A 25,994-nucleotide genomic window follows, 5' to 3' on the forward strand; every position below is an offset into this window, starting at 1 on the left:
AAACACCTGTACTTTAGACATAAATGTTACACATTTTTCACGATTTCATGATTTTTTGTGAGCAAGTAGATAACCCTAGAAATCGTTCTACCGATCAGCCAACCTAACGATTAACTTCTTGGGTGAAGCTTCGAGTGGAATACCCTATAAGTTGATCTATGGAAACACGTTGACTGACTTGTGATCATGTCTAACTGCATGAAGTATAAAGCTACGGATCAACAAGTGGAGCGTAGAACTTTTCATGTGTAACTGCAATTAGTAATGCTCGTAGTCTGAACAAATTATTACAATGCTTCAAACCCTAAGCTAAAAATCCACGGTACAAAAGTTGTTATTATATTTCATAAAGGCCTTTTTCAGAAATAAGATTGCAATGATTGGTTTAATCTTTGATACTATCTGAGCTATGCTAACTTATTGTATTCCTGTTGTATTCGTCGAGTAATGCTGTAAACAACTTAGTTGGTTAAAAACAGTAACAGTAATTGCAATAATATTTACCGTTTCGTTGCTATCGCGTGGGCCCTAAAAATCTATAACGACCTAAGCTATGTGCACTGAAAATCATGTAACTGGGGGTGGTTATTGAGTGCAGGCCATTAACAATGGTGTTTGTAATCGTTTACGAAACCTACAGTCTTTAAATGCTAGCAATATTCGAATTAACATATAGCTTTATACATCGGATAATTTGGTATATATTGAGCTTAAAAATATCTAAGATTTTGATAATTGGGCGTAGTTGATATAAAGAAGCATCGCACGTAGGACAAGAGCTTGCGGTGGAGAACTTTTTGTAGGTGCAAACTGTTCTACCTATAGCTACCAGAGGAGTGGTTTTGCTATGCAACGAAGCTTTTGCGCGAGCAAGTTCGAATGAGCTTTAATTGCTTCTGCCATTTCACAGATAGGGTGCGCTCATATCATTCAAATCAAATTCGTACGAACACCAGTATGGCATAAAACGTGTCACGGAATATAGTTTAGGTCAGCAATTGCAGATATGATAATATACTGATTTGGAGTAGTAAAAAGGTAACGAATCTCATAATAGTCAATAGTGATCAGTTTCGTAAATATTGAAATATTATCCAATGTGCAAATTTGTTTATTAATACTCATTCTTTCGAAATGTGGAAGTCTTAATTTTAAGTACTTCCCGTCTGAGTAAGGCGAGGCACGATTTTCAGCCTTAATTTTTTTGCTCGGAGGGTTCCGTAGCGTAGTTGGCTATACTTTCGCCTTATAAGCGAATGGCCATGAGTTCGATTCCAAACCCCTCCACTAAACCCTCGTCAGTCGCCGGAAGCGCAGTGCGTACGGTGACGTTTTGCGGAAACGCGCCTCGACTGACACGGCTGCCTGCTGACGACTGACAAACCTGTTCTTCTCGAAGGCGTTTCTCCTACATGCGGTCATTGGATTTCGCCACATGGACAAATGGACAAAATGGACTCACGATGAGATAAACTGGCAACGACAACAATAACGAATTATAGATATCTAAAAATAGATTCTGTGCGGATTCTGTATAGCAGAATACCACAGTAGATCACGGCACAGTAGCTATTAGGAACACAAAGTGCAAATAAATATATGAATAAAAAAAAGGTTCGAAAAACGACACCGAATTATATTCTATTCTGAACGTTATAAGGCCGATACAAATATTTAAAATCCTCCCCTCGGATTTTTTTTCCAAAAAAAATATTTTGAGGGGCAACAAAATAAAATTCGGATAATTTCGAGGATTTTCAAAACATTCTTTAATTTTTTTTTATTTTTTTTTTCATTTTAATATTTATTTTTTATTATCCCTCCCCCCCTTGACCTTTCGGAGACCAGTAGGACAAAAAGATAATTAAATATTTGTAACGGCCTAATTTGCTATCACATAATAAATTTTGATAGCCTTGATGTCCAGATTGAAGTAATAACGGACAGCCTTGAAAAATGCATAAAAGTTTTACAAGTTACCCCATTTGACGGTTTTCGAAAAAGGCATAAATGTGTATAAAAAACTTTCGGCATACAGATCTCAGCATTTTTTTGATCATACTTTGAATTCCTTTTCTGACTATCTACAAACGCTCATTAGATCGTTAACCTACCAAGCACACGAGAACTAGACAATGCTCGTGGAGGATCAACGCATACTTTCAGTCGTTGCACGAAAAGTTCTGCGTACCACGTACCAGGGTTACGCCAGCTATTCCGGGAGAACGCCAAGTGAAAATAATAATTTTTGCGTTCAAGTGCACAAAATGAATTGGAAGTCGCTTCGATTGAACGTTTTTCATATCGGACACGATTTCATGTGCTTAGTGCTGTTTTGTGCGGTCGGAACGTAATTTATTTACGCGATAAAACGTGCTTTTATTGTTCATATTGGGCGCAGAACGATCACGCGATCGCCGATCATAGTTAAGTGTTTGGTTCTGTTTTGTACGGGTGAATAAATCAATTAGAAAATAAAACCTTCAGTGTCCGTTTTCTCTCGTTTGATAATAGACGAAGAACGATCGCGCGATCATCGTTATGTTTGGTTCTGCTAGACTGCTCATGATTACATATTTGTAACATTTGCTTTTTTTCGAATTTCGAGTTATTAATCGTCTTGAAATTGTTGGTTCTTTCGATAGGTTTGATGAAATCAGAAAAAAAACTACCAAGTTGTTTTGTAACATTGAGAAAAGTGACCGCATTATAGTAACATTGGGAAATGTTGTCGCTTTTAAACCTTATGTCCCGAACAAAAATTAACCCAATTGATTTGTACTTGAATACAAAGTAATGTAAATGTTGCTACCGAAGAATTCAACTGAAACAAGTTTTTATTTATATTTAGCAATTTTTTGAGAATCATTTAGATTTCCATACTTCCATACTTCCATACGCAATTTACGCAAACTTTATCCTTCCATTTCTCCCATGCGTAGATGCGGTCGATTAATCGGTTAATTATTGCGTGCTCGTGTTATTGCTCTGATGGTCGCATCACTTATCAGTGTGAATCCATGCTCAACAATACCTACCTATTTACATATGTTCCTTCCTGTGATTTTTGTGGACACGCAGAGGTGGACACGGTCTCTTAATAGCAAAAATCACCGTCTAATGATCCTTCCTTGTTTCGAACTGACTTTAAGTACATTACCGGCGCCGTAATTAATCTTTGGATTTTTTTAATTATCCAGTCAGCCGTTCAATTGATTCATTGTGCAATTTCACTGATTCTTGTCAAACACGGAGTAGCAACCATTGATATGTACAGTCAATCAAAGCTAAGCTAAGCTAAAGTGCTGCGTACCGCGTAGCATACTGTTAAGAGAATTTTGACGCCATGGAAACCAGACGTCTGCACTGACCCGGGCATGTATCGACAATGTCGAAAAAAAAACCGGTAAAAAATGGCTCTAAATAGCGATCCGATGGTCAGGTGGACAAAGAATGGATAAATTTTTTTGTGAACAACTTAGGCCAGTCTGGCCTAAGTTTGAATAAATGATATGGAAAATAAAATGAAAATGGGTACAAATATCAAAATTGAACTTCTAAACATTCAAATCAAAATGATTGCGATTGCCACAAAATCTGTTACCTCTTCAGAACGTCTGTATTAAATGATACCCAAGGAAAACATAAATTGTATAATTTCATTGACGAAATTGAAAATAATATCTCTTTGATACGAAGCTGCCATCAACTATTTTTCCTGGTCCACGATCCTCGAAATCCACTCAGTATATCTGTTGATACTGGTAAAGACGTCCGTATAGTTATGCTTGCATCCCGGAAATCCAAACGAAAATATCCCTTTCATGAAATACCGACTTTTTCTGTCAACTCGCTTCACATACTGCATTGGAGCCCCACTCATAAAGTGGAAACAATTTCGTATTTCTTCCTGATAGTACGTTCCACAGATATGATTTCCCGTGGTTTGAATCTTGAACTTTCCATAAACCGCTTTGCACGTGTCGGGGTCTTCTAGCAAAACCTTGTCTCTAGTGAGAACGTGAGCGTCTTTGCCAACACGCTTCCACCCACTAACGATGTACTCCTCGCTATGATCCTCCGACGTTGGAATGCAAATCGGTTTCACATTGGCACGGCTTATGTCCGCTGGGAACATCAACTTCAATATCGCTATATTGTTGTCGTAACGAGGTTTATTAAACGCAGGATGCTTAAACACCTTTTGCACATCGATTGATTGGATACTGGTAACGACCTCATTCCCTTTCAACCGTTTACCAACGTCAGGGTTCGTCTTCTGGTTGTACTCTCCAAGACGAACCGATTTTCTGAAAATGAAAAATAAAACTAAATTAAACCTTGAATTGAGAAGTGGCCAGCAGATTTACAGCTTATATTTTTTTAAACTGCTATCTACGCAATGACCAACGGTGACCACGAAAAGAGGATGTATGAGGGCTCCGTTGCAGAAAGTTTGGACGGTCATTGACAAATCGCCTTTGAACTCCAACATGGCTGTCCACGGATATTGTAAGAAGACCGGTTTGTCCAGCTCGTACGTTGTGATGTCATGTTCGTCAAGTCCACAATCTCCTAAATCCAACAAATTTCTTTTCTTTGCCGTCGCTTGGTGATCATAGATCCATTTCAGATAGTATGGGATGTCGGTGAAAACGACGAACTGTTGAGGATCGCAATGATTGCTGGACTCGGAACGAGCCCCGGTACTGACCAGCCCACGTATGTACCAAGCGTTATCGAAACGGAAAAACATCCCACCTCCGCTGTCTCCGTCGCACACATTTGTCTTGTTACGATTTCCGGCGCAATAGTTGCTGTTGTCTTCGGAAAGCAGCTTGTCGAAATGTTGCGGTTTGCTTTTCAGACAAGTTGCATGATCTACCACTGACAGGGTGGCTTCTTGGAGGATATCCATGGGTTTGCTATCATCTCCCAGTCCCCAGCCAACGACATACCCGCTGGATGATATGACCTCGTTCAAATCGGACTTTTTCTGAGGCCATAGACAAATCGGTTGGATGTAGTCAGAGTAAATGATGTCCTCTTCCGTTCGTAGTAGGGCGATATCGTTTTTCATGTTTTCGGTGTTGTAATTAACATGCCGAATAATCTCAACGATTTCGTGACTCTTGGTATGGTCGTAGGGAGCACTTTTATTGTGTAGGCCAAGTTTCACAAGAAGACGCTCCGGGGCAAAGAGCGATCGAAACTGACTCGTACAGTGTGCAGCTGGAATTTTATAGAAAATATCATTAGGGAGTATGATTATAATAATTGCAATTATTATAACGATGTCAATGTTGAGTAAATCGAGCAGCAGAGTAGAATTGCATTAATTCGAATAAGTCGAAGAATCTATTGGAGGTATCCATTTTCCTTTGATGGGATTCGAACCCATGACCCTTCAGTACACTGGATTGGTTCTTTTTGTCAATTAAGCTAGGATCTCGTCGGCCCCCGCAGCTCAGTGGTTACCGATGAGCCTAAAATTTATGAACCGAACATATGGTGGATGTACTCACAATCTAATTTTCGAACCAACGCCACAGTGGGGAAAATCCGACTCAAAAAGGTACCTATTTATTGCGGCTACTTGCTGCGCTGGTAAAAAAAACCTTTCCTAGAGACAAAATCCCAACAAATCGAATGGTGATTTTTTCATTCGCCGGAAATTATGGGAACTGGCCGTTTTGCCCCATTTACCCCCAAAAAACATATTTCTTCTATGACAGCTACAACTTAATATCGATTGCGGCTAATTATTTCTATGTTTTCTGAGCTTATTTTGTAGTACAAATAGTATGTATTCCGCCCTTGAATGATGACTGGAAGGAACCTTTAGCTTCAGAAAACATAGAATTAGCTATACTCGTATTTTCTACTAAATTTACTTCAGAAAATGTAGAAATAGTTAGCCGCAATCGATTTTAAATTGTAGCTGTCATAGAAGAAATATGATTTTTGGTGATATGGAAATGCTAATATCATCTTCCAAACTTGGACGTACATGTTCATGATAGAATTAAAGGTGAAAGTATAGAATTGATAGTTCCGTTAGGATACGGCAGGCATGAAGAATGTTTTTTTATAGAAGTCGATTTGAAAGCGAGCGGAGGGCAATATTTGTAATGGCACATATCACACGACCTTCCTTCTGCCAAGCTCCCGTATGAAGGGGGAGGGAAGAATATCAGTGTGGAAGCTGATATATCTCCACTGGCCAGATGACTCTTTCGGCCAAATGACGCTTTCGGCTAAACGACCCTTTCGGCTAAATTACTCTTTGTGCAAAATGACCCTTTCAGCCAATTGTCCCTTTCGGCCAAACGACCCTTCCTGCCAAATCACCCTTTCGTCCAAGTGACTTTCGGCCAGATGGGTTTCGGCCTAATGGTTTCTTCGGCCTAGTGGCATTCGGCCAAATGGGCTAATTTCTCAGTTTTCAAATGACCTATTCGGCCAAACGACCCTTTCGGCCAAATGACTTTTTAGACCAAAAGACCCTTTCGGCCTTATGACCTTTTCAGACAATCGACCCTTTAGGCCAAACGACCTACTCGACCAATTGACCCTTTCGGCCAATTGACATTTTCGGCTAAATGATCCTTTCAGCCAAACGACGCCTTCGGCCAAACGACCCTTTCGGCCAAATGACTTTCAGCCAGATGAGTTTCGGCCTAGTGGCATTCGGTCAAATGGGTTTCGGCCAAACGACCCTACCCCTTCGTTGCAGACATACAAAGAGAAACACTATGAATGCCTTATGACGTTAGTCATTCAAGAGACCAAGAGGAAACGGAAATCTTTCTTCGAATACGTTCCCTACGTTTGAGATAGGCAAAATTTTGACGTAATTCAAATTAGCATAACTTTGCTTAAAATAATCCCACTTTTGACAAAACCAGAAGCATCGGACGAAAAATAACTTATGATGAAAAAATGATGTGTATCAACCATTCGTCTAACACCTTTTACCTTCTTTAGGGTCGTTGGAAAGTTGGCCTACCGCCGTCTACGGGAGAACCATGGAACAGACGGTTTACGACATTCCGCCTTCCGACCTGATTATGGAACGGATCACTTCTTTGTTAGTCCAAATTAATACACAAACCTTGTATCGGGGCCCTCCTTAGCCGTGCGGTTAGACGCGCGGCTACAAAGCAAGACCATGTTGAGGGTGGCTGGGTTCGATTCCTGGTGCCGGTCTAGACAAGTTTCGGATTGGAAATTGTCTCGACTTCCCTGGACATAAAAGTATCATCGTGTTAGCCTCATGATACACGAATGCAAAAATGGTAACCTGGCTTAGAAACCTCGCAGTTAATAACTGTGAAGGTGCTTAATGAACACTAAGCTGCGAGGCGGCTCTGTCCCAGTGAGAAGATGTAATGCCAATTAGAAGAAGAAGAAGTTGTATCGCTTAACATCTCGAAGACGTTTAACTGCACATGGACGCTTTTTGTTAACCAACAGCTTAGTGATTGACTCTCCCGCAGCATTCTGTCTTTTGTCCGGAAGTTTCTCATGGGGCGTTCCATCCAAGTGCTCATCGGAAATCAAGTCTCAAGAACCTACCGTTTGTACCCCAACAATTAGGCTATTTTACGTTCCCATGAACGGGGCTTTCCGGAGTAAAAATCAGTTGCAAAACTAGAGTGAATCCAGTTCGAACCCTGTCTAAACCTCACAGAGCCAACAACCGAGTGGTCTGGTTAAGGATTGGTCATGCTATCATTGAAATCCACCTTCTCTGCGGTCTGGGGCTCACCGTTTATCTGGCCGTAACATTATCGATACTCTGACACCGACCTTCAACCGGTACACCAGAGTTGCTTTTGGGATGCTGTCATCCACACCAGCCAAGTCAGCATATGCTGAGTCAGACATCCTACCTGCTCCCTATCATGTGTAGGCGGCCATCTGCCGCAAAGTCATTTACAATTCATCACAATTACCCCCGAGACCATAGCATCGCTCTTCTTGTTCAAAGAGACCGACTTCCAACAAACGAGTTAACATTCGATTTTCAATTATATGGATTGAATTTTACAAGCAAGCACAGTTTAAATTTATTTCTATTTGAGAGAAAAGTAAGATCGATTGGATGTTGCGTTTATTTGCATGCTCCAAATATGTGCATGGAAATATATTTAAGATCACAACATATTTTTAACTGTGTGCGCACTGGTATGAAGCGAGAAGCTGGAATTCCTCTACACTTCTGCAAGAGGTGACAACTCAGAGACACTCAGAAGCAAGAATATAGGTATACGGATGGATCGGATTTAGATCGTAGAGACGAAGTCACCAGGACAAACTTAATGATTTCGGACAGCTTGCCGGACATGTGCAGATTTTTTTTTCCGCCGTAGCTACTACATATTGTGTTTACTGCTGCTATCTATCGAGGAAGCCGATCTTGATCCTTATTGACTCGCTCAGCGTTATCTCCATACTACAGAGCGATCATCCTAAGCTGTTCAGCGCCAGTATACGACGTTTGCCTCGATCTCAGGGCCCTACGGATTTCTAGAAAACACCGCTGCCAGCGTCATTGCTGGCCTCGGATACCGAGGACAGCACTCCGCAAGGACCATCCTTCTGGTGGACACTATGACCTAGATCATGAAGACTATCTGCCGCTCATTTTTCTTCTCGTTAATATCACTTAATATGCGAAAATTAAATAAATTTTTAGCAATGGTGAGGTTTAGTCAGTACGTGTCTATTTTTTACATTCATTGTACTAATTGTAGATAAATGTGAGATATGCGGAAAGCTTCAAAAACGTTTAAATAAAGGGGCCGTAATTTATTCCCACACACGCTCCGACATGTTGTACAACTTTGACTCCGCCCCCAAGTTTGTGCGACCAGTTGGTACAACGAACAGTTGGTACAACAAAAACCCCAACAAACGTAATATTTCGTCATTTTCTTTGTGTATATGCTGATGTGTTTGGTGCTTTTTCACGAATACTGAATCGGATGAATTGGATTGGAATGAAATAGGATTGGAGTGCAATTAGATTGGATTTGAATTGGAATGGGATTAAAATTAGATTGGTTGTGGATTGAATTGAATTTTATTGGCTCGTGAATGGCATGGTATTGGAATTTTAGTGATGATGGAGCGGTTTGCGACGTCAATCGTCTAGAGTCTAGAGCATGGGTTATGGAGCGTGGGTTCGATTCCCGCCCCGGTAAGGAGAAAACTTTTCGTGATCGAAAAATTCTCCTCCGGTCCACTGGGTGTTATGTGTCCGGTCCGTTGTTTAGGTGTAAAGTGTTCAGCCTGTACGACCTCTGGTCGAAGACGGTGTTACTGTCTTTTAATTGTATTGGAATCAGATTTTCACAGTCCATACAGGAATTCCTCCGGATGCTCCTCCCGAAATTTCTCTGGAAGTTCCTCCTGGAATTTCTAAGGAAGTTCTTCCAGAAGATTGTCTCAAAATTCCTCCCGGAATTCCTTCGGAAGATTCTCCCGGAGTTCCTCAGAAGTGCATTCTGGAAATCCTCTAGAAGCTCCTGCCGGAATTTCTCCGGAAGTTTTGTCCGGAAGTTCCATCAGGAAGTTCCTCCAGTAATACCTCCGAAAGTTCCTCCGGGAATTCCTCCGGAAAATCCTCCAGGAATGCCTTCACCGGAAGTTTCTTTTGGGATTCCTCCGGAAGATTCTTCCGGAATTCCTCCGGAAGATCCTTCCGAAAGTTCATCCGGAGGCTCCTCCCGGAATTCCTCCAAAAGTTCCTTCCAGAATTCCATCGGAAGTTTCTCCCGGAATTCCTCCGGAAGTTCCTCCTGAAATTCCTCCGAAAGTTTCTCCGGAACTCCTCCGGGAGTTTCACCGGAATTCCTCCGGATGTTCCTACCGGAATTCCTCCGAAAGTAACTCCCGCAATAGAAGTTGTTTCAAAAGTTCAAGCGTGGATTCTTCCGAAAATTTTCCCGGATTTTTTTTAGATATGGTCTCTCAGAAATTCTATCAGAGTTCCTCCTGAAAATCCCCAAAAACTCTTTTCAAATTACTTGCTTTAATTTTTGAGATGTTGTACGATTTTTGTAAATTTGTTTGTTCTACAATTCTGGAAATATTTGAAGGATTTTTGAAAGATTCATTGAGATCCGAAAGATGTTATTTAACTATTGAATGAAAAACACTTCAAACCGTATTTTGAGATTTCGTGAATAATCTTGATACTGGGGGCGAAAATACGACTGTCGCTCGAGCTCACTTCGGTTTTCAACAGGAACTACAATTTATTTACTGTGAGAAATTCTTGTAAGGTTTCGTCAGAGTTTTAAATTTTTGTAATTACCTACCAGTTATAAAATTCACTATGAATTCAAATGGCTTATGAACCCAACAAAGTCAAACCTAATTAGCATTCCATTTGCCTATTTACCTACTATTGGTTTGTATCGATCATTATATTTTGAACCGCCTGCAGTGCTTGGCCAGTTGTCGCAAAAGCGTTCTTATGATAAAGTAGTAGCATGACAGAAACAATGAATTTTGCTCACCGGTCAATATGAAATTTTCGCTGATGATAGTTCCTCCGCAAATGTACGTTTGCTTTTTGGAATTTCTTATGAAAATAGCAGCATGCCAAGGCCAGTCACCTTCGTGGGCTGCATCTCCCGAAACGATCAACCCAAGATGAGTCAGCTGCCGTTGTCCACAACTAACTAGAACAAATCAAAACATCAAGATATGTTTCGCATGATCTTTATCCGACGTTACGTACCTCCATCTGAGGCTAAGCAGCGGTTATCCGACAATAAAAACAATAACTCTAACAATGTAATCCAAACTAGGGGAAACACCGCACTGATAACTTTTGATCCCATCGTTTAGTTTTAGGTATTCGATCGCGTTCACTACCCTGACGATGCTTTGCCAATTGGAACCGTCCTCATGTCCAGACGCGGCTGTACTGACAATGCTATTACGTTCGATGCGGATGCTGGATCGATCTTGAGCGCCATTGAGAGTTTAGAATGATTCACGAAACGAGAGAAATTGAGTGAATGAATTGCTTATGAAGAAGTGGCGATTCTCAAGACACCTCTGCTTTTCTAGTATGGGGAATCCCTTATGTTAAATTATAACATTTCTTCATAAAAGATTTGAACCTTCTCGTTTGAGATATGTTACAGACTGCCTTATATTTCGCATGAACAAGTTGTACTTTCATTAGCATGATTCATATACCATTCAATGCGACTAAAATAAATAGACTGAATAGAAAATAAGAAGCCTATTTCCATACAAAAAACTTGGTTGCTACTCTAATGAATAAATTAAATAAATCAGGTTGGAATCAATTATTGAAAATGTAATGTTTTTAATGATTTGGAAATCAGTAATCATCAGTTATCAGAATCGTTCCAACGAACATTGGAGGTGGGTAAAGCGTTTGTATAACTGCAAATAGTCTCTTCAGCTAAAAAACTAGCTTATTCGGCTAAAATTGTTTGATGGGGTTAAAATTGCATTGGGTTTTTATTCTTGATTTGTTTGTATTGTTTGTAATAATTTTATTTTTATACTTTGGTATTTATTTCTTTTGACAGCTTTTATTTATGAACTAGCTTTATGTACCCGGCCTTGCTCGGAATTGCCAGTTTGGTTCGCAGATTTTTTTTATAATCGGAAAATGATAAAACCAATTGGTCAACAGGGTAATTGTGTTTACTTATTGATACTTCATCATTTGATTGAAAGAAGGCTTTTGGAAACATTTTCTGATTTTAAAGAAGGGATCGTGAGTTTGAATAGCCTTATTCCGGGCAAACGTTTATTTCTAAAGAAGGAAAAACATCCACCGATGCCTTATTCCGGGCGAAAGCATATTTTTAAAGAAGGGATCACACCCTCCATTGCCTTATCCCGGGAAAATTCCTACTTTTGAAGAAGCATTCACATCTACTATCCAGAAGAAAACACATTAATCATTGCTTTTCACTGGACACACCATTATTCCGATGAAGGGTAACAATAATCATTGTTTTATACCCAGCAAATGCTTGCTTTCTATGCATGATTTTTCTGATGGTGTTCATAATTATCTCAAATGCCCTTCATGTCGAATGATATTTGGCCGAATAGTGTTATATTAATGACCTCATTCAGGAATATGTCATTTTCAGCGAAATTTCATATTCTGTGATATGTATATCGGGAAGTATTATTTACGGGAAATATCATTTTCGTTAAAGTCATTTTTGGGAAAATGTTATTGTCGAGGATTTTCCAATTTTAAGGAGTTCGGGCAATTTGTTTTCGGAGCCTTGTACAATGTCAAAGAACATCGGATGAACTAAATAAGAGGGATTTTAAATTAATTCGTTTTCTAAACAATACCAAACCGCAATAACCTCCTGCATTCCTCCTAGCCTCTCTTTGATAGCTTCCTTTGGGTAGAGATTACGTGCTTACAAATTTGGTTTGAATTGACCCATGCGATAAAAAGGTATGCTAAACTGTTAGTTTAATAAATATATCCTCTCTCTCATTCAGCTATGACACTCCTACCCGGTCTGATATAGTCTTCTTTAGACAGAGAATATGGGTTCAGATGTTATGCTGAATTAGACGATAACTAAACAATACCCCTCTCTCACACCCTCCCTCTTTTAAAATGATCTACCCACATCCACTAAAATCGCTTCCTTAGGACAGAAAATATTTGATACAAATTTGGTTCAAATCGGTCATAGGGTTCAAGACTTACACTGAATTGATCGATAACTAAGCAATACCCCTCCCCCACACCCTCTCCCTTTTCCAAAGAGCATCCCTAACCCCCATATAGTCGTCTCCTTAAGATAACGAATTTGTGTTCCAAATTTGGTTGAAATCGGCCAAGAGGTTCAGAAGTTACACTAAGTTGATAGATAATCAAGCAATAACACCTCTCCCATTTCCAAAGATTATCCCTAACACCTCTATCGTCGTCTCCTTAAGATAAAGAATGTTTGCTCCAAATTTAGTTGAAATCGGGCAAGGGATTCAAGACTTACACTGAGTTGATCGATAACTAAGCAATACCCCTCCCCCCACTCTTCCTCTTTTCCAAAGAGCATCCCTTATCCTCATATAGTCGTCTCCTTAAGATAACGAATTTGCGTTCCAAATTTGGTTGAAATCGGCCAAGGGGTTCAGAAGTTACACTGAGTTGATTGATAACTGAGCAATACCCCTCCCCCCTCACCCTCCCCCTTTTAAAAGGTTAGCCCTAACACCTCTATCGTCGTCTCCTTAACATAAAGAATGTGTGTTCCAAATTTGGTTGAAATCGGCCAAGGGGTTCAGAAGTTACATTGAGTTGATCGATAACTAAGCAATACCCCTCCCCCCACATCCTCCCTCTTTTCCAAAGAGCATCCTTAATTCCCATATAGTCGTTTCCTTAAGATAACAAATTTGTGTTCCAAATTTGGTTGAAATCGGCCAAGGGGTCAGAAGTTACACTGAGATGATTGATAACTGAGCAATACCCCTCCCCCCTCACCATCCCCCTTTTAAAAGGTTAGCCCTAACACCTCTATCGTCGTCTCCTTAACATAAAGAATGTGTGTTCCAAATTTGGTTGAAATCGGCCAAGGGGTTCAGAAGTTACATTGAGTTGATCGATAACTAAGCAATACCCCTCCCCCCACACCCTCCCCTTTTTCCAAAGAGCATGCCTAACCCCCTATCGTCGTCGCCTTAAGATAAAGAATGTGTGTTCCAAATTTGGTTGAAATCGGCCAAGGGGTTCAAGACTTACACTGTGTTGATAGATAACTAATCAATACCCCTCCCCCCCACATCCTCCCTCTTTTCCAAAGAGCATCCCTAATCCCCATATAGTCGTTTCCTTAAGATAACGAATTTGTGTTCCAAATTTGGTTGAAATCGGCCAAGGGGTTCAGAAGTTACACTGAGTTGATCGACAAACTAAGCAATACCCCTCCCCCTTTTCCAAAGAGCATGCCTAACCCCCTATCGTCGTCTCCTTAAGATAAAGAATGTGTGTTCCAAATTTGGTTGAAATTGGTCAATCGGTTCAGAAGTTATGCTGGAACATACATACAAACATATATACAAACATACAAACATTGAGTTATATATATATATATATATATATATATATATATATATATATATATATATATATATATATATATATATATATATATATATATATATTAGGGTGGCTCAAAAAACACTTTTTAAAATTTTTTGATGGGCCGCCCTCTTATTCGGTTCTATTTGATGCCCTGATGCTCTGGACAAAATTTCAGCCAAATCGGTCAACGTTTGAGCGGTGCTAAACTCGTTGGAAGTTTATATGCAAAAATGTATGCAGAAACATCCAAAAACAGTGAATTGCAGTTGTACGGCACAACTTACGATGAAGAACTATGATACTCATTCAGATCTTGAAGAATTGAATACAGAATGTTATGCTGAAAACCGCGAGAAAATTAGAGTTTATTACGCAAAGATATTAGCATTTTACTGGAGTGTTGTAGGGGTGAATTTATTTCTTTTCAAAGGTAAAAGAAACGGAATTTGCTCAAACCCCACTTCAGAGAAATGCTAATAACTTAGCCGGGCAAACTCTAATCTTCTCGCGATTTTCTGCATAACATTCTGTATTAAATTCTTCAAGATCTGAATGAGTATCATAGTTCTTCATCGTAAGTTGTGCCGTACAACTGCAATTCACTGTTTTTGGATGTTTCTGCATACTTACTTGATGGGCTACAGCTCTTCGATGAACCTACGCCGAATGGAGTATCCTTCTCCACTGGACTCGATCCTGGGCCAATCGCTTCCAGTCGCCCTGAACATTGAGCGCCCTCAGGTCCTCTTCAACTGCAAAAAGCCATCGTGTACGCGGCCTTCCACGAAGCCTGCGGCCTCTTCCGGGTTCTCTACTAAATATTATCTTCGCTTGTCGTTCTTCCGGCATACGAACAACGTGACCAGCCCACCGTAGTCTGCCGTGTTGCATAAGCTTAATAATATCCAGCCCTTTATACACCTGGTACAATTCGTGATTCATGTGACGCCGCCAGATACCGTTCTCCTGTTTACCGCCGAGTATTGTCCGCAGCACCTTACGCTCAAACACTCCGAGAGCTCTCCGATCAGCCTCCTTTAACGTCCATGTCTCATGGCCGTATAAAGCCACCGGAAGAATCAGAGTAGTATACAGCGCGAGTTTTGTTTTCGTTTGCAGACTACGGGACTTAAGCTGGTTACGAAGTCCGTAATAAGCCCTATTTGCAGCTGCAATACGCCTTTTCACCTCGCGGGTAACATCGTTATCGCACGTCACTAATGTTCCAAGATACACAAATTCTTCTACCACTTCAAATTTTTCACCATCCAGCACTATTTCGCTACCACCACCACTAATGAACCCACGTTGATTGCCAGCGACCATGTACTTCGTTTTGCTGGTATTGATCGTGAGTCCAATCCTCGCTGTCTCCCTCTTAAAAGGCGCAAAAGCCTCTTCCACGGCGCGGCGATCAATTCCGATAATATCGATATCGTCCGCAAATCCCAGGAGCATATGCGATTTTGTGATAATGGTACCGCTTCTTTGCACACCAGCTCTCCTAATCGCTCCCTCGAGCGCTATATTGAACAGTAGGTTTGAGAGTGCATCACCCTGCTTTAATCCATCTAAGGTAACAAATGACGTCGATATTTCATCCGCAACCCTTACACTTGATTTCGATCCGTCCAACGTTATACGAATCAGACGTATCAGTTTCGCCGGAAAACCATGTTCAAGCATAATTTGCCATAATTCATTCCGTTTCACTGAATCGTACGCCGCCTTGAAATCAATAAACAGATGATGTGTCTGCAAGTTGTACTCCCGGAATTTATCAAGGATTTGTCTCAGGGTAAACATTTGATCCGTCGTTGATCGGCCCTCACGAAAACCTGCTTGGTATTCGCCGACGAAGGACTCTTCAAGCGGTCTCAATCTGCATACTGCATATAGTTTCTGCATACATTTTTGCATATAAACTTCCAACGAGTTTAGCACCGCTCAAACGTTGACCGATTTTGCTGAAATTTTGTCCAGAGCATCAGGGCATCAAATAGAACCGAATAAGAGGGCGGCCCATCAAAAAATTGAAAAAAGTTTTTCCCATACTAATTTGAGCCACCCTAATATATATATATATATATATATATATATATATATATATATATATATATATATATATATATATAAAGATAAAGATAGATAGATAGATAAATAGATTTATTATTTACGGGCGATTTCCAAATCTACGGTTTGCTTAATCCATTCCAAATAATGACTGACATCAATGAACACGTCTTTCGATTTTGGTCCACATCTCGGTAAGCCAAGCACATGCAGTCCTTTGAGGTAGTATCGGTTGTTACCATCGAGTTGAGCTTGGTATAGCAATGCGCTTCCAGCCTTATAACTAATACAGTTTTTATTATTAATTTTATTATCTACACATATAATACTTTCTTCAGGATCAAGATTCACTTTGATGGCACTATAAATATTATTGCATTGCTTGATGTGTTCCAGAATGACTGATTCTCGCTCGAGAACGTTTGATTTCCCAGCTCGTCTCCAACCTACTACATAGTTATTTCCACTGAATGATCGAGTGGTGGGAAGACATATCGGCTTGATCGGCTGTGGCAACCGAAAATTAGGTTCTCGTGCGAGCTTGATCACGGCTATGTTGTGTCTATAAACGGATAGGTCCATTTCCGGGTGGTGAATGATTTTCAAAATTGGAATCGATTCCGCTTCAACTTCTATTCCATCCAAATCTGTTTCGGGATTTTTGAGAAGGTCATAATCACCAATCCGAACTGCTTTCCTATAAAATTAACAATCAAATATTAAATCAGTCATAACAATATTTCTGCTTCAATTCAGAATTACGGTTTTATTCCATTACATGTTGCACACGTGCAATGTCCGGTTGTGAGCACAAACTGCGAGTGAATAAGTACTCCGCTGCACACTGTTTCGATTTTTGTGGAATTGCTGTTTCCATGCTCAAGAAGCGCCATCCATGGATATTGCTGGAACATGGGCTTATCACTTTCGGGAACGCTCGGATCGTGGTCATCTTCTCCACAATCCTTCAAATCGAGCAGGTTCGCCTCCCTCCGATTTTGCACTGACCTAATCCAATTCATATAATAGGTTACATTGGAAAATACCGTAAACTGTCTTGGATTGCAACGCATGTTCAATGCCGGATCCACACGCACTCCTGCATTGGTGACTCCTCTTATATACCAGGCCCCGTCTATTTTATTAAAACTAAACAATCCACCGCCGCTATCGCCGTCGCAAACATTAGTCATGTTATCATTACCAGCACAGAAATTGCTGTAGTCTTTTGATAGCAAAACACTGAATAGAATTGCATTACTCCGCAAGCAAGTGGCATAGTCCACCACGTGTAAATTAGCTTTCTGTAGAACTGTCTCCATTTGGTTTCGGTCACCAAAGCCCCATCCAACTACGTTTCCATGCGAGAACTGATGAGCATTTGCATCAGCAGGCAAACACACAGGCTGAATGAAGTTGCTAAACTCCACCTTGTTTTCCATTTGTAGTAAAGCCACGTCGTACTGATGGGCCCATGGATTGTACTTGAAGTGCCGTTCTACCAACCCTACCCCATATTCGCTCCGGTGATCTTCCTCAGTGTTCAAATTGTAAGATCCCAGTTTCACAATGAAATGGTTGGCTGGAAGTGGAATGCCATTCCTAAAGGTACAATGAGCGGCTGTCAGAACGAACTCAGAACTAATCAAGGTACCCCCGCACTGATAGCTGGAAGTAGATCGAATGGTACCCAAATGGTAAATTGCTGCATGCCAGGGCCACTCTCCCGGACTGGAAGTCTTGCCTCCATAGATCAGGGGCAACTGAGTGTACGTTCGACGGCCACATTCATGAGCTGAAAAAAGATGGAAATAATAGTTTTTAATAATTGAACATAATATGTTTCGCACATACATACAATTACAAATGTCAGGAAAAGGAAACAACAACAAAAACACTGGAAAATATTTTGCCATCGAAGTTGCATACATTATAGGCCGCGGAAGCAAAAGATTTCAATTGAACAAATTTAAGTGACCCCAAACAACTGACTGCTGATTTTTAGAGTAGAGCACAGCAAGAGTGGGCATCCCATTTCTGCATGGTGGGATTCCCAAAGCGCATCGACCTGAATGCCGTTAATCAAATGTCGAGAGAATGAAACTTCTCTCCACTGCAGAAGCATTACTCTGAGCGAAATGTTTTTGTTATTATATTATGAGCACCAGTTGACGCTACTTCTATAGTGAGATGAAATTCCATGAACAAGTTACCGGGATCCAAACGAATTTGCAAACACATGTGCTCCAGAACTGTAAACTTTGCCTGCTTTTCAACTTATTATTCTATAAGGATTTCCTCAGTTATTAATTGAAAGCTTTTCTATGCCCGCCATTGCATGAGTATGTGTCTTGTGTGGCAAGTACAATGGTCTATGCCCAGGGAGTCGAGAATGTTTCCAACCCGAAAACATCCAAGACCGGACCGATAATCGAACTCGCCATCTCCGGATTGGCAATCCTACGCCTTTGTACGCAGGGCTACTGGAGACCCTTGTGTTTTTGATTGATTGTAAGGCTCCTACTCAGCAACATTCTATATATATCTTGGCTAGGATGATTTTGAAATTTTTTAGTAGAATGGTTATATTCTGGGGAATATCTATTTTTCCATAATGTTATTTAGGGTTTTTTCATCAAGATTTTATTTAGAAACGTTCCATTTTTTTTTCGATTTATTGCAATTTACTTTGGTTCTTCCGCGGAATTGATGGAATGATTTCTGAATCTCGCAATTACGTATTAGCTAGCTGACTATTTGCTTAAGGTTGATGTTTCATAACGTGATACCTCCTTCTTTCACCGTTCAATCGGATTGATGAGGTTGTCTCTTAATTCTATTTAAAATCCGATCCCATTAGTTCATTAGTAGCTTGTACACGATCCTAGTCAACGCAAGATCGTACGTGCCCAAACCTGGTCGTACACTCGATGTTGTCCGGAACAAAACCGAATGTAAAGTCTTGTTACAGGTTGCTCGTTCTTGGGCCGCCAGTCGCCAGTCTTCCTGCACGCCAGTCTCACGCCCATCTTCCTCGATTGCACACAGCCAGCGAGTGCGGGTCTACCCCGGAGCCGACGCCCTCTTGCAGGCTCTCTGCTAAACATGACTTTTGCTGATCTTTCTTTCGGCATACGCACTACATATCCAGGCCACTGTAATCTGCCGTATTTTATCAGCCTGTCGATGGCTACATTTTTGTACATTTGATACAACTCGTGGTTCATGCGTCTGCGCCATCCACAATTTTCCACTACGTCGCCAAGTATTGAGCGCAGTATTTTTCGCTCAACTACACCGAGAATTCGATAGTCTGTATCTTTTAAACTATCAAGCTCGAATTAAAATCGATTGACAGTTAGGTAAAAAAAATAACATATTACTAGGCAGCCGAATTCAATTGGTACTTTCCTTCCTTGAGCGAACTGTGTGCATCTGTCTTAATTTTACCTCTGAATCTGATAATAATTATGAAGACACCACCATGGGGCTCCATAAAAGAGGTATATCTTTATAATTATTTTATATAATTATTTTCAATTATTTAAAATAGAAAGAACTATCAATGATTTAAAATCCAAGTCATTTTAAGCCTTCTGGCAAAAAAACGCCAATCGATTCGCTCAGAATTGGGTACGGAAGATTTTTTTTGTTAATATTATTTTTATTTTGGAGCAGGGAAAAGCCCCAGGGAGTAGTATTCATACTGAAGCACTTCTTCCAAAGGCATAAAACCTCCTATTCTTTTCGTTTTTGTACAATTTTGGAGCACTTCCAGTGAGAAATATTCTCTTTAAGATTTACCTCGCTTATTGTTGCAAACGATACATAAACCGATGTTAAAAAAAATCCTGGTAATAGTCTAAGAACAAAACCAGCAATGATTCAAATTGTTCGGAGCTGTCATTTCGAATATGAATTTGAAACATTTATGTTCCCCAGCATCTGTTCTAGATTCAATTTTTTATACCAGTCAACTGACAAAAACAACTCAAACACAAGTTCGAATTCACTCAAAATTTAAATTCAAGCCTCGAACTTAAGATTAGGTGAAAATATGAACTTGTAGTTGGGTACCTTAAACATAAAGTTTCAGTTAATTCCATGAAATATAATTTTGAGTTGTTTGAAACTTAACACACAATAAACAATTCAATGTACATATATCCATCTCATCGCTAAACAAAGAAATACGGCACCAAATTCGTCGCTCCTTTTTGTTAACATGCGTGCTCACTGCTGAAAAAAATCACAAAAATAATAAACAAACCAAATTCCTTTCTATTGCTTTGTTTTCGATGGGATGGAAATAGGAGCTAAGAGATGAAGTGGCGAACCGTTCCCCTACCCCAAGTGAAGTTGAACTGTCTTTTGGGTAATTCGAACTTTGTTTTGGGTGAAAAAAATCATGCTCGTGTCGCGTCAGTCTCTAAAGAGGAAATTTATAAAGCGCTGATTGTTTTCATCCGCTTCTATAATTTAAATTAATTACTGCATTTCCAAGAATGTTTAATAAACTTCAAGATACCTAAGGATTTTTACATTTGCCTGCATTGAACTGTTTTATTTATTGCCATTTACCAGACAGATCGAACATCAATAGGGGTCTCTAGTAGACTTGCGAGCAAAGGCGTAGGATTGCCAATCCGTAGTTGTTGAGTTCGATTCTTGGTCCGGTCTAGGATGTTTTCGGGTTGGAAACATTCTCGACTCCTTGGGCAGAGTGTATCCATTGTACTTGCCCCACAAATAATATACACCCAACAAACATTCACTAGTTTAACTAACATCAGTGTGATGATGCAGCTCAGCACTGTGTTAAATTATGTCCTTACTATTTCTTATCGCAACTTCTGTTCAGGCTTTGTTCACACAATTTTGGAGAAGTTATACAGCAACAACATCTCATTTTAAAAAACAATTTTATTACCTGATTCGTTAAACCTCTAATACTCATTTTACTTAGCCATAATTCAGCTACATGTACATTCTTCGAAAATAATAACGCATTGAGAGTAACATCATCAAGATCTCCATTGAACGTATTGCAATTGTTATTTTCATATAATCATTTTCAAATTTTCGTTGCCATCCACGCCATCCTTCATTTGTAAGTTATGGCTTACTCAATGCAGAACATAAATAATCGTATGGCTGAATATGAATCATAATTGGACTCTTAATCAACAAGTCAATCTGTCAAACTACAGTTTGTTAATAACTGTACAAGATTTTTATTTCAACCATTGTTCAGCCAGTCATAACCATTCAACATTGGGGAAAAAATATAAGACAATAATGTCAAAACGATAAAATAAAATTTGTCTCCAATGATGGGGTTTATGAAAATTTAATGAATTTATGTTCGACCTTGCTTGGAATCTCTGAATAACCGGTTGCGAAATGATTGTACCATCAATATCACACATGCAGCGAGTATATAACTACACATATCAACATTTAGGGGAAAAGACGGCTTTGGCAGGTTTTGTTCTATTACTGGCCGGGGGTTTTTGTCGACCGAATTTTATGAAATTTGGCCACAATATTCTTTGATATTCAAAAAATGTTTAGGCCAAATTAGAGCATAATCAGTAATAAAAAACCCCCCCTGACAATAATAGAACAAAACCTGCCAAAGCCGTCATTCCCCCTATTTACATATAAAAAAATCGAGACGCGGCAGCCTCGGGCTGAAAGTCTCGATAACAAAGACAAAAAAAAAACATGTAGAAAAACAACTATTCATTTTTTCATTTTTTTATTTATGTAGTCTACATCTAAACAGATAACACTGAATCAACAATTTGGCGCCACAATACACGGTTCGAGGCCGCATCTCTCCATCCTCGGATACGCCCCACGCTCGCCAAGTCGTTTTGCACCTGGTCTGCCCATCTCGCTCGCTGCGCTCCACGCCGTCTCGTACCTGTCGGATCGGAAGCGAACACCATCTTTGCAGGGTTGCTGTCCGGCATTCTGGCAACATGTCCTGCCCATCGTACCCTTCCGGCTTTAGCTACCTTCTGGATACTGGGTTCGCCGTAGAGTTGGGCGAGCTCATGGTTCATTCTTCGCCGCCACACACCGTCTTCTTGCACACCGCCAAAGATGGTCCTAAGCACCCGTCTCTCGAATACTCCGAGTGCTTGCAAGTCCTCCTCGAGCATTGTCCATGTTTCATGTCCATAGAGAACTACCGGTCTTATTAACGTCTTGTACATGACACATTTGGTGCGGTGGCGAATCTTTTTTGACCGCAGTTTCTTCTGGAGCCCGTAGTAGGCCCGACTTCCACAGATGATGCGCCTTCGTATTTCACGACTGACATTGTTATCAGCCGTTAGCCGTTAGTAGACGAATTCCTCGACCACCTCGAAGGTATCCCCGTCTATCGTAACACTGCTTCCCAGGCGGGCCCTGTCGCGCTCGGTTCCGCCCACAAGCATGTACTTTGTCTTTGACGCATTCACCACCAGTCCAACTTTTGCTGCTTCACGTTTCAGGCGGGTGTACAGTTCTGCCACCTTTGCAAATGTTCGGCCGACAAAAACAACTAGTACATAGGAAATCTGTAACAGACATCCAATGTTGTCGATTTTTCATGAATTTGTTTGTGTTCGTTTCTGCACAACTTTACAATAACTGCATGAATTTTCTTCATTGATCCAGCAATTTTGTTCGTTGTAGTCTCCAACAGCGTTATAGATCAGGAATCAATTATTTATAACGAAACAATTATGTATTGCCCCACGAATATACAAGTTCTTGACAATGATTCCAACAATGTCTTGAAAATAAATTATTATTTTCCTATCCAAATATCATCAATTCAAGCCTTCGCGATTTTCTATCAAACGGAAAAAGCATAAACTAGGGTAAATCACTACTTGGGCCTATGGACCCGATTCCCGGCTCACTGCACAGAAAACTAAAGATTTATACTTTTTGGAAGCCGTAGGCTTATGATTGATAATTTTAAAAAAGTCTCCCGTTTATTTCGCACAATACTCAATATTTTTAAATTATTTATTTCACTCCTAATTGGTCCAATTATAGAAAACAAAAATGTAGATTTCGAACATTCGCTCTCCGTTGCTGCACAACTGAGCCGAAGTGAATCTTTCCACTTTTACAAAACGATATTTTCATATAAACACCTACCTGGAAATCGGCACAGTACTCGATACAATCAATGGTTGAAGCTGTTAATCACCACACAATAATTCTAAACTCACGCACTTTCATCTTTTCTAGTTGTTCGTTTCACAAGAACTAATATAAACATATTAGAATACATTTGAAAATGTATCCTCAAACCAAACAAAAATTCACCTCGGCATAAGAACTTCTAGCCGCACCGTGCTGCCAAAAAGCCAGGATTTTTTTTAGTATGAAAAAAATCCTTCATCGTTCATAGTAAAACTATCTAATACGTTGACGCTATCGTGTTATTTATAATTCTCTCGATTACAAAAAGTGAAAAAAATATAGTTTTTAAGCGTTTGGAAGTAATTTGAATGAGCGAATATATTCTTTTCAACCAAATAAAAATTATTATAAATAATAACATCTGGCATCATGTCGACGTTGAACGTGCATATTTTTGTTTACGTCGCATTTTCTACCGTCCCGAGAGAGAATGAGAGTAAGATGTTGAGAGATTGAGCGAAATTTTGCTTAGGCCGGGAACTAGTTTGGAAGTGGGCCGGATTTGAAATCGCTATGACTGAAATTAGTGCTGGACATCGTTTATTTAAATCAAATAAAAGCCTTTTCAAACGATGTTTACCAAGAAAAGCTATTTTTAAGCAGAAGTGAACCCCATTGCAGTATTGCACGGCCCACGAAATTGAGGAAAAAATGCTTCCTGTCATAAATATCAATTAACTAATGCAGTCGTATGCATGTTAGGCCGGGAATGGGGTAAGAAACCCTATTATAATGTTTTCTTCCACTGTGCGATAGATCCGGTAAAGGTGAAATTCAATGGTTAAGAAGGACAACGGTTAAGTAGGATGTCTAATGCTTGCTTATTAATTTACTATTCAAACTCAATTCGACCACCCTTTTAGAGCATCACATCATTGTCGAACAGAGAACTTTAAAAACTTTAAAAATTACACTTCCCCAATGTGCTGAAATGTGATAAAACTAAAACGTTAGTTCGACCTCAAATAAAAATGGTAAACAAATAAATAGGCCAAGTCGAAGGGGCTAAGGGGCCCTCCTTAGCCGTGCGGTAAGACGCGCGGCTACAAAGCAAGACCATGCTGAGGGTGGCTGGGTTCGATTCCCGGTGCCGGTCTAGACAATTTCCGGATTGGAAATTGTCTCGACTTCCTTGGGCATAAAAATATCATTGTGCTAGCCTCATGATATACGAATGCAAAAATGGTAACCTGGCTTAGAAACCTCGCAGTTAATAACTGTGGAAGTGCTTAATGAACACTAAGCTGCGAGGCGGCTCTTTCCCAGTGTGGGGATGTAATGCCAATAAGAAGAAGAAGAAGTCGAATATTAGTTGGATAAAATGCTGAAATGAAATCTGTCTAGCGAATTATTCAGCATCCATTTTATTCAGTTATGAAGATTACAAATAAACAATAATTCAACTTAGATGCTTATTTGTAATATGTCGTTGTTTGTTGGGCATTCTCATGCAATGGCGGGCATAGAAAGCTTTCAATTAATAACTGAAAAAATGCTGGCCAAGTTCCAGTTGGAACATAGAGCCATAGAAGAAGAAAAAGACAATCTAACATCAATCTCTTTCGGTTCCGGCAAATCCGACCCGGAACGTAACCAGGAATGGATTTGATGGAACAGACCCGAGAGATGGACATCCGGATGAATTGTTACAGTAAGTCAGCGGTTCTCAACCTTTTTTTTTCGCTGTAAATGAAAATAAGCATAACCCATAAGTATGAAAAGTTATCTAAAATAATTGCTTCCGAGGTTTCCGAGGCTCGTAGCAGGAGACTTCTGAGCATTTTGCATCTGAGTCTCTTGAAAGCAGTCTTCCAAGCCCCTTGAAAGGAGGCTTCCGAGCCTCTTGAAAGGAGGCTTCCGAGCCTCTTGAAAGGAGGCTTCCGAGCCTCTTGAAACGAGGCTTCCGAGCCTCTTGAAAGGAGGCTTCCGAGCCTCTTGAAAGGAGGCTTCCGAGCCTCTTGAAAGGAGGCTTCCGAGCCTCTTGAAAGGAGGCTTCCGAGCCTCTTGAAAGGAGGCTTCCGGGCCTCTTGAAAGGAGGCTGAGCCTCTTGAAAGGAGGCTTCCGGGCCTCTTGAAAGGAGGCTTCTGAGCCTCTTGAAAGGAGGCTTCCAGGCCTCTTGAAAGGAGGCTCTGAGCCTCTTGAAAGGAGGCTTCCAGGCCTCTTGAAAGGAGGCTCTGAGCCTCTTGAAAGGAGGCTTGGAGCCTCTTGAAAGGAGGCTTCTGGAGCCTCTTGAAAGGAGGCTTCCAGGCCTCTTGAAAGGAGGCTTGAGCCTCTTGAAAGGAGGCTTCTGAGCCTCTTGAAAGGAGGCTTCTGAGCCTCTTGAAAGGAGGCTTCTGAGCCTCTTGAAAGGAGGCTTCTGAGCCTCTTGAAAGGAGGCTTCTGAGCCTCTTGAAGGAGGCTTCCAGGCCTCTTGAAAGGAGGCTTCTGAGCCTCTTGAAAGGAGGCTTCTGAGCCTCTTGAAAGGAGGCTTCGAGCCTCTTGAAAGGAGGCTTGAGGCCTCTTAAAGGAGGCTTCCAGGCCTCTTGAAAGGAGGCCTGAGCCTCTTGAAAGGAGGCTTCTGAGCCTCTTTAAATGAGGCTTCCAGGCC

At 40.4% G+C, this 25,994-nt stretch overlaps 2 protein-coding genes across 2 annotated transcripts; both read right to left on the reverse strand.

The window, feature by feature from the left end:
• Positions 1-2,370: 2,370 nt before the first annotated feature.
• On the reverse strand, positions 2,371-10,941 carry LOC134215386 (polyserase-2). Its single transcript, XM_062694589.1, has 4 exons — positions 10,754-10,941; positions 10,530-10,694; positions 4,371-5,232; positions 2,371-4,310 (listed from the first exon to the last, which is right to left on the reverse strand). The coding sequence occupies exons 1-4, from the start codon at positions 10,854-10,856 to the stop codon at positions 3,710-3,712; spliced, it is 1,731 nt and encodes a 576-aa protein (XP_062550573.1). The 5' UTR covers positions 10,857-10,941; the 3' UTR covers positions 2,371-3,709.
• Positions 10,942-16,291: 5,350 nt separating this feature from the next.
• Positions 16,292-18,193, reverse strand: LOC134215387 (serine protease 40-like). Its single transcript, XM_062694590.1, has 3 exons — positions 18,054-18,193; positions 16,958-17,990; positions 16,292-16,892 (listed from the first exon to the last, which is right to left on the reverse strand). Exons 1-3 carry the CDS (start codon positions 18,124-18,126, stop codon positions 16,292-16,294), a joined length of 1,707 nt encoding a protein of 568 aa, XP_062550574.1. The 5' UTR covers positions 18,127-18,193.
• Positions 18,194-25,994: the final 7,801 nt, after the last annotated feature.

Source organism: Armigeres subalbatus, chromosome 2 (genome assembly GCF_024139115.2).
Source record: "Armigeres subalbatus isolate Guangzhou_Male chromosome 2, GZ_Asu_2, whole genome shotgun sequence".
Taxonomy (NCBI): domain Eukaryota; kingdom Metazoa; phylum Arthropoda; class Insecta; order Diptera; family Culicidae; genus Armigeres; species Armigeres subalbatus.